Raw genomic sequence first — 13,339 nt, 5'->3', positions numbered from 1 at the left:
TAAAATAAATGACTCAAACATAATCAAGAAATAATTCTATACATAGATTAACATTCAATACAAATTAATTTGAGAAAATATGGGAAAGGGAAGAGTTCCTGTGAGCTCCCTTATGGCATAGCTAGACTGGGCATCTCATAGAGAGCTCTACACTCTCCTATTTCTCAATCATAAAACAAACAAATATAAAAGGATCGAATCTCAAAATAATAAGTGAAACTATATATATTTTATGCAGACAATAGAATATTCTAAAAGAATGTAATACAATTCCCAAGCCATTCATTCATGACAATGCATAGGAAGCCATTATCGCCAAAATCAAAACTATTGTTGAATCCCATGAAACCAATGAAATCTTAAAACATTATCAAAAATAGATCAAGATAATATAAAAATCTTTTTCTATTTTCTCCAGACAATACAGTCACGAAGAAGACAATTCCTGCAAATCTAAAATCATGAAACAAGGGCTAGGCATCCAGCCTCTAACTTGCAACCTGTGTGAATGTAAGAAGCTGAACGAGAGCCAAATATGACAGCAAAATCTTCAAAAAAAACCAAAGCCTTCAAAATCCAAGCCAAAGGAAAAATTGTCCAAGAATCCAAGTAAGAGGAACCCATTAACCATCATAGGCTTCCTCATAAAAAGCAAAGAAAACTAGGAAAGCCCTAAAATTCATCAACCGGAATACCATATCATGTTCAACCTTACATTGCCTTTAGTTTTAAATCCGATTGGTGGGTGGTGTTTGGGTTTACCATCCCGAACACACCATTCTTGAATGGTGTTGTTCGGGTCTATAAACCCGAATAGCACTCTGTTTCATTCTTTACCAATGTTGTGTGTGGTTGTGTTCAAGTTTGTAAACCCGAACCACACCATAACAATGGTGTGGTTAGAGTTTATAAACATGAACCTCACCCTTTCCTACCTCCTTTCTTGGTGTTGGTCAGGCCTATAGGTCCAACCTACACCATGTTCTTTCCTTTTGGTGTAGTTCTTACCTATCGACTTGACCTACACCTATTTTAGATGTATTGTTCAAGTGCAGTTCAAACCTATGAATCTAATCTACATCGATGCTATGTTTTACCCAAGTGTATATGTGTCTGTGTGTACATACACTCTCTCTCTCTCACACACACACCCATTCTATCTTTATACCTCCCCAGTTTATCACCATCTCTCCCTCCCTCCCACTTTCTCTATTTTGCACCCCTCTCTTTCTATATATCCCTCTCTATATCACACAGACACACACATGAACTTCATATTTCTCCCTCCCCATCTCTATCTCTGTATGTCCACCTTTATGGCTCTCTCTCTACTCTTATATATGTTACTTTCCTCTTTCTCTCTCGTTCACTCCCTTTTTGCTAATTGAACTATTCCTCTATCTCTCTAATTTTTGTTCTCACTCCTCTCTCTATCTCTTTCTATCCATATGTTTCTCTAGTTGTATCTCTATATCTCTCTATATCAAAATCTCTCTCTCTCTCTCTCTCTCTCTCTCTCTATATATATATATATATATATATATATATATATATATATGTCCTTCTACCTTATTCTATTTATTCATTCATGTCCCCTTCTTCCTCTCTCAATATTAATCTCTACCTATATCTTTCTCTCTCCCTCCCCCTCTCGTTCTCGCTAGACCTCTATATACATATTTGCTTCTCTATCATTATTTCTACACAATTCTTCAATCTTTTTCTATTTCTCCATAATTATCTCTCCATCTCTCTTTATCACTATATATTGCCTCTCTCTACCTCTATATACATCTTTTTCTATCTCTATCTTTATCTTTATATCTCTTCCACCTTTGGTTATCCTTTTGTCTATTTTTTCAATCTCTCCCTCTCTTCTTTATATCCTTCTCCCTCTCTATCTTCATCTCCATCTCTATTCCCTATTTCTCTCACTCTCCCCCCTCTCTTTTCCTCCCCACTCTTCCCTCGTCTATCTATCCCTCTTTATATGCTTATTTGTACCTCTCTCTCCCTCCATATATATCTTCCCCATCTATCTAACCTTCTTTATATGCTTATCTCTGCCTTCTTCTCCCTCTCTCCTTATTACAAACATAATGTGATCATGTTGCTAATGGAACTTCATTATCTTTCTAATTTAGAGGTTTCATTTTCGTCATGTTTGGATCCTAGTTCTAGACCTTTATTGCATATAAACTATCATTTTTTAAATTTCTTACTTATTGAACTCATGTACTACACAACTGTATGAAAAAAGAAACAATTGTATGTACTTATTCTCTCCACATCAAGATGCAATTGCTAGTTATATATATCTATATATGTTCCATATGTCATATACAAAACATATAAAACATGTATCTTAACAATGCCCATAAGCACAACTAATGTGAAATTTAGCCTTTATCAACTATTTAACATTGAAGAGGTGGACCCTACTACTGAATAGATTCTTTTAAAAAACTTCACGACTCCGAAAGATGAACAAGCGAGACAAAAGGATTATTCCGTATGTGGAAATTTTAGTCCAAGTCTTGTTGCGTGTCAAAATAAAAGAACTAATCTCTATAATGAGAACAAAATAGTGGTCCAAAGAAACACTCGCATGTCTGCCCAATCCTGTCTTCGCACGCTTTTTTACGTCCATCCATCTCAATTGACAAACTATGAATTAGATTAAGTAAATCAGCATCTGCTTACTAATCGAGAAAACTTTCCTATAAAAGAGAAGAAATTGGCCAACATTACAACATACAGGGCAATGGCGGCTGCAAGAGGCACACTTCTGCTATTTGTGCTGGTTGGAGTTAGCGTGAGTTGTTTAAGCTTTCTGTTTTCTACCTTTCAGTTGTTGAGTTGTTTTAAGTTTATTTTAGTTGTTTAGCAAATTAGCAGACAAGGAAGACTGATACGGTGGCCATCGCTTATTGTTGCAGGCAATTGTTTTGGTTGGTGGCGTTAGCAGCAACGTTGCTGAGTTAGAGCGTGAGCGGTGGCGAGAGAAGCTTCCAGAAGTGGCTATACCCCAAACCCTGCTGGCTCGTCTCTCCCCTCTTTCTCTAACACAGATGCACAATTTCTTGGCGGGGCTGAAGAAGACGAACGCTACTTCTTTCGATGCCAACCGATTCTGCCGGTCTGCCGGTTTGATATGCCGTGAAGATGTGGTTTTTGTCGATCAAGTCGGTTCAAGTTTTACGAACCCGCATGAGAAGCACGAGGAAAACGTGTTCCTCGACAAGGAGGAACTGCGGGAGTCGGGGGAAATTATATTGCCGGATCTTAGCCCTCCCATAAATTTGATCTCATTTTTGCCCAGCGAGTTATCAGAGATGATGCCGCCATTCTCTTCTGCAAATGTTTCTCAGATTCTCAATTTGTTGAACATACCTAGCGAGTCGAATATGTCCCGCAGCATGGAGAGCACGTTGGAGATGTGCGAGGGAAGAGGGGAAGAAGGAGAAGTGAAGAGGTGCAGCACATCCGTTGAGGGCATGGTGGAATTCGTGGTGTCTCGTTTGGGGTCTGACGTGGACTTGCTTACTGACACGTCTGTTGTTGGATCCGGTCAGCGGGTGACGGTGACCAAAGCGAGTAAGAGGGAGAATTTCGTCGGGGGTAAGCCGCCGGTAACGTGTCACAACTTTATGTTTCCTTACGGAGTGAGTTATTGTCATTCTATCAATGGGAGTGAGGTGTTTGATCTCCAGTTGGAGGTAGTGCAAGATAAGGAGAAGATTACAAGGAACGCTACAGCACTCTGCCATTATTTATCTGATGGAGCTGGAGCAAATCAGACTGCCTGCCATCCAGTTTACGGGGAGATGCTACTATGGACGCCTAAGCCTAAGCTTGACTAGCTATTATAAGTTCACAAAGTATGTTGTGGATGTTTTTTATTATATGACTATATAAGGTAGTAGTGTTTAGTAATGAGATAAAAGGTTGCTTAAGGTTCAACGAGAACAATATTTTTAGTGAATAAATATAAATATCAAGTGAGAAGTTTTATATTATTTGGATTTTAATTATTATGATTTTAAAATTTGTGCATTGTGAATACCACAATCAAGTGAATGATTTTTGTTTTTGTGTTTATTTATTTATTTTTATTGTATATAAATTAGTTGCTAAAATTTGTGTTTGTCATATTTTAACAATATTATTCAAGCGTATTTATTGAAAAAAAAATGTATTCATATCTTAATGAAAAGTTTTGTGTGTTATTTCATTTTGCGTTAACAAGAAATCAACATGAATTTATTTAGTTTAAAAAATATGAATTTATAACATGAATTTATTTAGTTTAAAAAGAAATCAACATGAATTTATTTTGCGTTAAAAAGAAATTAATGTGTTCCTCGACAAGGAGGAGCTGCGAGAGTCGGGAGAAATGATATTGACGGATTTTAGCCCTTCCAAATATTTGATGTCATTTTTGCCCAGTGAGTTAGCAGAGGTGATGCCGACATTCTCTTCTGAAAATGTTTCTCAAATACTGAAGGTGTTGAGCATACTGAGCGAGTCGAATATGTCCCGCAACATGGTGAGCACGTTGCAGATGTGCGAAGAAAAGGTTGAAGAGGAAGAAGTGAAGAGGTGCAGCACCTCCGTTGAGGGCATGCTAGAATTCATATTGTCCCTTTTGGGATCTGACGTGGACCTGCTTAGTGACATGTCGGTGGTTGGATCCGGGCAGCAAGTCGTTGTTACCAAGGCGAGTGAAAGGGAGAATATCGTCGAGGGTAAGCTGCTCGTGGTGTGTCACAACTTTGTGTTTCCTTACGGGGTGACTTACTGTCATTCTATCAAGCGAAGTGAGGTATTTGACTTCCAGCTGGAGGTTATGCAGGACAACGGAAAGGTTAAAAGGAACGCTACAGCAGTGTGTCATTATTTGTCCGATGGAGCGGGAGGAAATCAGACTGCTTGTCATCCCATCTATGGCGAGATAGCAAGATATTACTTTGGACGCCTAAGCCTAAGCGTGGCTAGTTATTATTACCTCATATGGATACTTCTTATTACTATATGAATACATAAGGTAGTAGTGTTTTCCTTTTTCACCAAATAGAGATTTAATATGGATGGTCATGGTGAGCATCTCAAAAGGATTTGTTAAGTTATCTACTTGAGCTTAGATGCTCCTAACCTCATTCTTCCTAGTAAGTTCAATGTTAGTTGCTCAATCTAATATTAGTTGAGAAGTAACTCCATTTTCTTTTTATATGATAATGTCAATGTATCTCAATAATTTAAGTTTATGGTTGTTATATTTATGTCCTTTCAAAATTTAATAGTTAACATGTATGTATTGTAACATATGTGTTAAATTTATATTATAAAAAAAATTGTTCTCTATTTGACATCTTATAATTGTTAGAAGTACGATTGTCATTGTACCAAAAGATCAACCTATTAATGCCTGATACAACCACTAAACTTATAGAATCCATAAGGGTTGGTTAAGCCATGTCACAAACTCGAGCACTGTGCTGCACAACACAAGGAGATCAAGGGCACACACCTTGCAACATTAATGTCTTATATGAAAGATTGGCGCATTAAATTTTGTATTAGATGTCCTGTTAAGTGCTCCTACTTGTTTGTATAGGCAAGGGGTCTTATCTTGGCTATGCATGTGTTTAGATATAACATATATTATTTCCTTAATATATATTCTCTACACTTTTTTTTGAGTCATCCTTAGGATTAGCCCCACTTATGCTTGATAGGAAGTTACTTTTTGTGTGTGATGTATGATCTTGATGTCTTTGATGCTTGAGAGAAATTATTTCTTTGCATAAGTGATTGAGTGATATTTGTGGGGTGATTGTGCTACAATAGCCACTTTTTATAATGCGATTATGAAAAAATTAATATCAAAGGAAGCACAAATACTATAGGAATTCTAATAAGAAATTATCTATTATATTGTGACTTGTCAATAATGCATTTGGTTCTAAAAAAGACATGATATATTATTCATATGGACATTTTTTTGGAATAAAAGGACTTACTAATGCTTACATATAGTACAATTTACATTATGTATCCTTGATTGGGAGTATATCATATTTGAAAGAGTACCATACTTTTTTACCCCCTTTCTGTATTGTCAAAGATTATCATTTCAATCTTTTCACATCATACCTAGAAATGTTTGTATGAAATACATCTTGCATAGATATATTTTAATTATAATCGGTTATGTTGTGAAATATTAATGTTTTGAAATAAAAGGACTTACTAATGCTTACATAAAATGTAAATTTCTTTATGTACCCTCAATTAGGACTATATCATATTTGAAAGAGTACCATACTTTTAACCCCTTTTCTATTTTGTCTAAGATTATCATTTTCATTCTTTCACATCATACCTAGAAATGTTTGCATGAAATATATCTTGCATGGATCTATTTTTACTATATGTCATTATGTTGTGAATTATTTATGTTTATACATGAAAGGAAGAATTTGCATTAATAGAATGAATTATTTGGTTAATAATTTAGATAAAAAAATCACATTCCTTTCTAGAATTAATAAGGGAATATAGGTATGATATAAGAAAACTGTTGTGTTTGGTTCATACATATGGAATATATAAAGAAATTTGTGTAGTGACACAAAAATTATTGATGACTTTTATGTTTCTAGCTTGTAAAAATGAATAGTTACATTCAAGGGTTATGGACATGGATAACACTACGGTCCCTAATTATATTATCATTCATATCTTAATGAAAAGTTTTGTGTGTTATTTTATTTTGCGTTAACAAGAAATCAACATGAATTTATTTAGTTTAAAAAGAAATCAACATGAATTTATTTTGCGTTAAAAAGAAATTAATGTGTTCCTCGACAAGGAGGAGCTGCGAGAGTCGGGAGAAATGATATTGACGGATTTTGGCCCTTCCAAATATTTGATGTCATTTTTGCCCAGTAAGTTAGCAGAGGTGATGCCGACATTCTCTTCTGAAAATGTTTCTCAAATACTGAAGGTGTTGAGCATCCCGAGGGTGAACTCACAATAATGGTTCCCACTTTTTTGCCACTTTTGACACTGAGATGTACATTTTTAAAATAATCTTCAACTTCCAAGAACTATAACTTTTAAACTATTAAAAATTTGAAGATGATGTAAATTAGTGATTTCTAGCATTTTGTTTGTAGATTCTATATACATTTTTTTCAAATTTTTTGGAAAGATTTTTAAAAAAAATTTCCATCTCCCTCGAAAAGTAGTTTTTTACAACAAACTACATTTTTTAAGAGTGATGTGCCTCCCGAAACACATAACTTTTTTTCTATAAATGATAAAAACTCAATTCTTTCGAATTTTGGTTTGTAACATCAATATCCAGGGCTTGCATTTGGTTTTATAGTGATATGTTCAATATTTTTCATTTTATAAAGTTTTGAAGTCCAACTAGTCATAATTCAAACATAGGTTTACGTTTGAACACATAACTTGTTCTATATAAATCGAAATTCAATTTTTTTTTTTTTGTTAGAAAGAAGACATCAATACCAAGGGCATAGATATTTTTCAGAATTTTTTTGAATTTGTTTCTTATTTTTCCCAATGCATTGAACAGAGAAGTTCATGTTCGGTGAAAAACCAATTTTTAATAAAATTAAAAAATCAAGAACATAATAAATTCAAAATATAACAAAATTATATTCGTTGGAAAGATTGTTTCGAGTACTACCATCTAATATTTTTGGGTTATCAAGATTATTTCATTCATGTATTGAACCAGAGCTCCGAAGTCATTAATTCTTCAGAACTCTGAAATTTTTTGGGAGAAACTTCTAATTTTGGGGTTTCGATCGAACACGTGTTCGATCGGATTGGGTTCGCTCGAACCAAAAGGGGTTCGAGCGAACCCCCATTTGCTCGTACCGGCGAGCTAGATTTTGGCACGCATATTTTTGTAACTGCCATGTTCGAGCGAACCCAACAATTTTTAACTGTCGGCTTTCATTCGAACTCGGGCCGACGCATTTTTTTTTTTTTTTTTCATTTGTGGAATCGTATAAATGTCCATAATTTTTTTTCGCTTTTTATCACTCAAATGATTAAAATAATTCGCATTTTTGGATGAGAGAAGATATTTGAAAATTATTTTGAAGGCGAATAATTTGAAGGTTTTTTGTAAAAGCATGGGGAACAAGAAGAGAAGGCAAAATAAGACTTCAAGGAATTATTCTCCCGAAACGGAAGAAAGATATCGAGAACAAAGAAGACAAAGATATCATGATGCAAGTATGTATTTTTAATTTTATTTCTATTTAATTTGATATGTATTACATATCAATTAATTAGAATTCAATATTTTTTATCTAATATTTTTAATAGGATTAAAAATAATTTTGTTTTAATTGGAAAACATAATTAATTTGAGATAATACATGTGTATTTGCAAATTTCAATTTCCATCAACTTGCTTGTTGTGTAATTGCATTTTTCTCCTATATAATTAAGTTCATTTATAATAGATAAGACCTATTAAGTCATAAAATTAATAAGACCTATTATGTCATAATTTTAAGGTTCTAAATTATATATATTGAATATTTAATCTACATGTACAAGTAATTTCATGTGATAGGTCCTTTAATATCACATAATATATTTGTCTTAAGGGTAGTTAAGTATATTAATTTTGTGAAATGTTTTTTCAAATGTGGTCATATTGATTTTAATAATAAGGCCTATTAGGACTATTACATTGATTATAGTTCTTAAATGTGACATAAATTTATAACAAAGAAGATATTTAATTTAATATGTATTACGTATCAATTAATTAGAATTCAATATTTTTTATCTAATATTTTTAATAGGATTAAAAATAATTTTGTTTTAATTGGAAAACATAATTAATTTGAGATAATACATGTGTATTTGCAAATTTCAATTTCCATCAACTTGCTTGTTGTGTAATTGCATTTTTCTCCTATATAATTAAGTTCATTTATAATAGATAAGACCTATTAAGTCATAAAATTAATAAGACCTATTATGTCATAATTTTAAGGTTCTAAATTATATATATTGAATATTTAATCTACATGTACAAGTAATTTCATGTGATAGGTCCTTTAATATCACATAATATATTTGTCTTAAGGGTAGTTAAGTATATTAATTTTGTGAAATGTTTTTTCAAATGTGGTCATATTGATTTTAATAATAAGGCCTATTAGGACTATTACATTGATTATAGTTCTTAAATGTGACATAAATTTATAACAAAGAAGATATTTAATTTAATATGTATTACGTATCAATTAATTAGAATTCAATATTTTTTATCTAATATTTTTAATAGGATTAAAAATAATTTTGTTTTAATTGGAAAACATAATTAATTTGAGATAATACATGTGTATTTGCAAATTTCAATTTCCATCAACTTGCTTGTTGTGTAATTGCATTTTTCTCCTATATAATTAAGTTCATTTATAATAGATAAGACCTATTAAGTCATAAAATTAATAAGACCTATTATGTCATAATTTTTAGGTTCTAAATTATATATATTGAATATTTAATCTACATGTACAAGTAATTTCATGTGATAGGTCCTTTAATATCACATAATATATTTGTCTTAAGGGTAGTTAAGTATATTAATTTTGTGAAATGTTTTTTCAAATGTGGTCATATTGATTTTAATAATAAGGCCTATTAGGACTATTACATTGATTATAGTTCTTAAATGTGACATAAATTTATAACCTATTAAACATGTTGAATAATTTAGGTGGACTATTTATATTCAACTTCATGTACATGCAAAAACATTTCAGATTAGGAGGTCTATTATGCAATAATAGGTCTTAAATATACTCACATGTGACAAATTATAGTCCACTTACATTATGGTCCATAACAAATTAATATGAGGTCACCTAAGTTATCGTATGCATGCATCAAAATATTTGTACTTTTAATTTTCAAAATTGGAATTTCTAATTTATCAAAAATTTATTTTATGTGTTAAATTAGTGCTCAAAATTAGAGATTGAACTTTAATCCTAACCTGAGAACAAATTGAACTTTAAACCTAAACAGGTAATTTAATTAGAGTTATAACAATAAGGTCTTAAAAGTATTTAAATTTAATAAACCAAATTGAATGGGCTAATTTTAACATGTAAAGCTTTAAGCCAAATTCACCCCTATTCTTAATCCTAATTGAATAATCTCTGATTAATTCAAGAACCTTACACAAACTCTTAAATTATGTGCAGAACGGGCAAATGAACCTATTGAAGAACACAATATAGTTGATGAACATAGGGAGGAGATTGTCCAAGTTGAACCAATGGAGACCTTTGAAGGAGAGGGGTCAGGCTCCTTACCTCCTACCACTGATATGGATGAGCATATTGTGGATCTAGCTAAACAGGTGAAGAGAAATATTTCTTATAAAAATTTAGATCATTTACTTGAAATGGATGTGGATGAGTTGAAACGTCTCAGTGAAGAACCTAGACATACTAAAAGGAGGTCAATGAATAAAAGTACAAAAGAAATAATGTCGCATTTCAACAATCTTGATACTACACTAGAAAAAGCTCAATTGTTATCAATTGTACTTACTCATAAAGACTTAATAGATCCAATGAAATTGTTGGGTATAGATACAACAAATCAAAAGAGGAAATCTTCTCAGCTACAAAAATCTATTGTTGATAATGTTAAGAAAGGTTTGGTGAACATTGGTAAAAAATCTCGAAAACTAGATAAGACCATTTCAGGAAGAGTGATGTTGACATCTTTAGTAAATGAAAGATTGACTCAAAAAAGACAAATCTCTTCACTGTCATCTGAGTTTGGTTTTAGTAGAAGGACAATATCTAAATATGTTAAAAGGAGAAAGATTTTGGATGATACTACCTCAGAAGGGAATTGGGCAATTATGTGTAGAGCTCCTCGTTCTGATAGAATTGAAGATGTTGTTAGGAACTTTGTGACAAGTTTTTGGAATGATAATACTCACCCTTCATCAAATAGTAGAGATGTTATCAAGCAAAGGATTGGTCCTGATCGTTATGATCTCCATGTAAAACATTGGATAGACACAACAAAACATGAATTGTATGTATTGTTTACTAAAACAAACCCTCATATAAAGATTGGCCAAACCATGTTTGAACGGTTAAGGCCATATTATGTGAAGTTAAACAAAGTTTTCGAAACTTGTTGTTGTCGTTATCACATCGAATTTGACTTGTACTATCAGGTGTTTTGAAAGATTATAGAAGATAATGATGGTTATGAAAATGCTCCTCCTAAACGAACAAGTCAATTCATAGCATCCATCTTATGTGATAAATCAGATGATAATGCAACCGGTCAAATAAATTGCATAAGAGGAATTTGTGGAACATGCGGGGACTTGGCTAAATTGCCTTTGAGAGATGAAGATACTGACATGAGGAAGATGGTAAATTGCAAGAGTTATAAGTACAAAAAAATTGAAACAAAATTTGGAAAGGAATCTACAAGACTAGATTATGTAGAAGAGGAAATACTTATTGGAACATTTATGGAAAATTTTCGTAAGTTGATAAAACCATACATATGCCATGGTTTTTTTGCCAAGTGGCAAGAAGAACAATTTAAAAGATTAAGAGACACTTTCCCACTTCGAACTATTTTATCTGTAGTTGACTTCGCAGAGAATTACTCTTTTGTGCATCAAAAAGAGATTCAATCAAAGTATTATTTTTCAAAGCAAATCACTATTTTCGTGCATGTGTGTTATCGACATGCACAGATGAATTTAGATGGTGTTGATAGTACATTTGAAAATCGTGTCATTAAGAAAGAGTACCACTTCTATATCAGTGATGATAAGGAGCATGGCACACTTTTTGTACAACATTGCTTTAAGAAGTTTTTTGAATATTTGAAAGATAGAGGCATAACAATAGTTAAACATTTTGTTTGGTCTGATGGATGTGTGGCACAATTCAAATCTTCGAGGCCATTTTATGCACTATGTAGATATCATCGAAATGACAAAATACCATATGTTTGGAGTTTTTTTGAGAGTGGTCATGGAAAGGGTGAACATGATGGTGCAGGAGCTTGTATCAAACGTGCTCTAAGAAAGCATCAAATAAAGTACACAGGAGAACGTATAGAAAATGCACATGATGTTGTTGAATGGTGTAAGAAACACTTTGAGCAACCTAATTATCCTGGGGAATCATCATCAAGAACATATAAGCCCATTCCATATAGAGTGTTTTGGGAGATAACTGGTACGTGTTCTCTTTTAGTATTTTATTCTATTTTTTTTTAATTTAACAACTTGATCTACATGTACATTCTTGTACACATGTACATTTTACAGATGTGGATAGAAAATCAATGCATGGATGCAAGAGTGTGGAGAGGACAAGATCTTTGCATTGTGTCATGAGTACAGATAATCGCCCATGGACATTATACACTAGAGATTATTCATGTTTTTGTTCTGAATGCATTTTCGAAAACTATGTTGATTGCAAGAACCAAGAGCTTGGATATGTTAGTGAATGGAAAATGGTGCCACTAGATGTTTCTGACACATACGAGGATTCAAATGAGGATGAAAACTTTGAAGACATTCCTTTGATTTCTGGTGATTACGATCATATTTCAGGATTGATTAAAAAAGGTATGTATGTACACGACGTACACATGTAAACATTTCCTTAAAAATGACATATAACTTATAATTTATTTAACTTGTGTCAAATTGCAGGAGATATTTTTGCAGTCATAGCAGAAGATGGAAATATAGAAGGTGTTAGTTATTATTTATTGCGTTGCACAGAAGAGAGAAAGAAGTTATCAAAATCTGAGATGAGTGATGGAATGTCATTTCCCACAGGTTTGAGTTCTAATTTGAATATGTACATACATACAAATCGCTTGTGTGAAATTTTTTAATTTCTCACGTTTCTTATATACATGTACATGCAGGATCAGTTGTAGTGCAAGGGACATATTTCAAACAAGTTAAAATTGTTCAACATGGGATTCATTTCACTGAATACCAAATTGATAACAAGGTATATCAGTATAGTCACTTGGTCATTGTTGTTGGCCTAATTCTTCAAACAGTTCTACGTCGAGGGCGGACTCAAAAGTGGAGACTAGATAGTGAAGATCATGACAAAATATTAAGTGTTATTGAAGAGCGTTGTGAACCACTTGATGTGGTATGAACTATATATACATTTAGTAATCCACATGAATTGAATTTTAATGTACAAGTTCAAGATAAATTCTAGATCTCAAGTAACTTGTTTTGAAACTATTT

At 32.6% G+C, this 13,339-nt stretch overlaps 2 protein-coding genes across 2 annotated transcripts; both read left to right on the top strand.

Annotated features, from left to right (window-relative positions):
- The first annotated feature begins 2,715 nt into the window (after nt 1-2,715).
- Nucleotides 2,716-4,000, top strand: LOC131053502 (BURP domain-containing protein 16). The gene is made up of 2 exons (XM_057988119.2): nt 2,716-2,815; nt 2,940-4,000. The coding sequence occupies exons 1-2, from the start codon at nt 2,765-2,767 to the stop codon at nt 3,861-3,863; spliced, it is 975 nt and encodes a 324-aa protein (XP_057844102.2). The 5' UTR covers nt 2,716-2,764; the 3' UTR covers nt 3,864-4,000.
- Nucleotides 4,001-4,396: 396 nt separating this feature from the next.
- LOC131073191 (BURP domain-containing protein 16-like) lies at nt 4,397-5,038 on the top strand. The gene has a single exon (XM_059213252.1). The coding sequence runs from the start codon at nt 4,397-4,399 to the stop codon at nt 5,036-5,038; it is 642 nt and encodes a 213-aa protein (XP_059069235.1).
- Nucleotides 5,039-13,339: the final 8,301 nt, after the last annotated feature.

This window comes from Cryptomeria japonica, chromosome 2 (assembly GCF_030272615.1).
Source record: "Cryptomeria japonica chromosome 2, Sugi_1.0, whole genome shotgun sequence".
NCBI lineage: Eukaryota > Viridiplantae > Streptophyta > Pinopsida > Cupressales > Cupressaceae > Cryptomeria > Cryptomeria japonica.
This window is presented reverse-complemented; position numbering and strand designations above follow the sequence as displayed.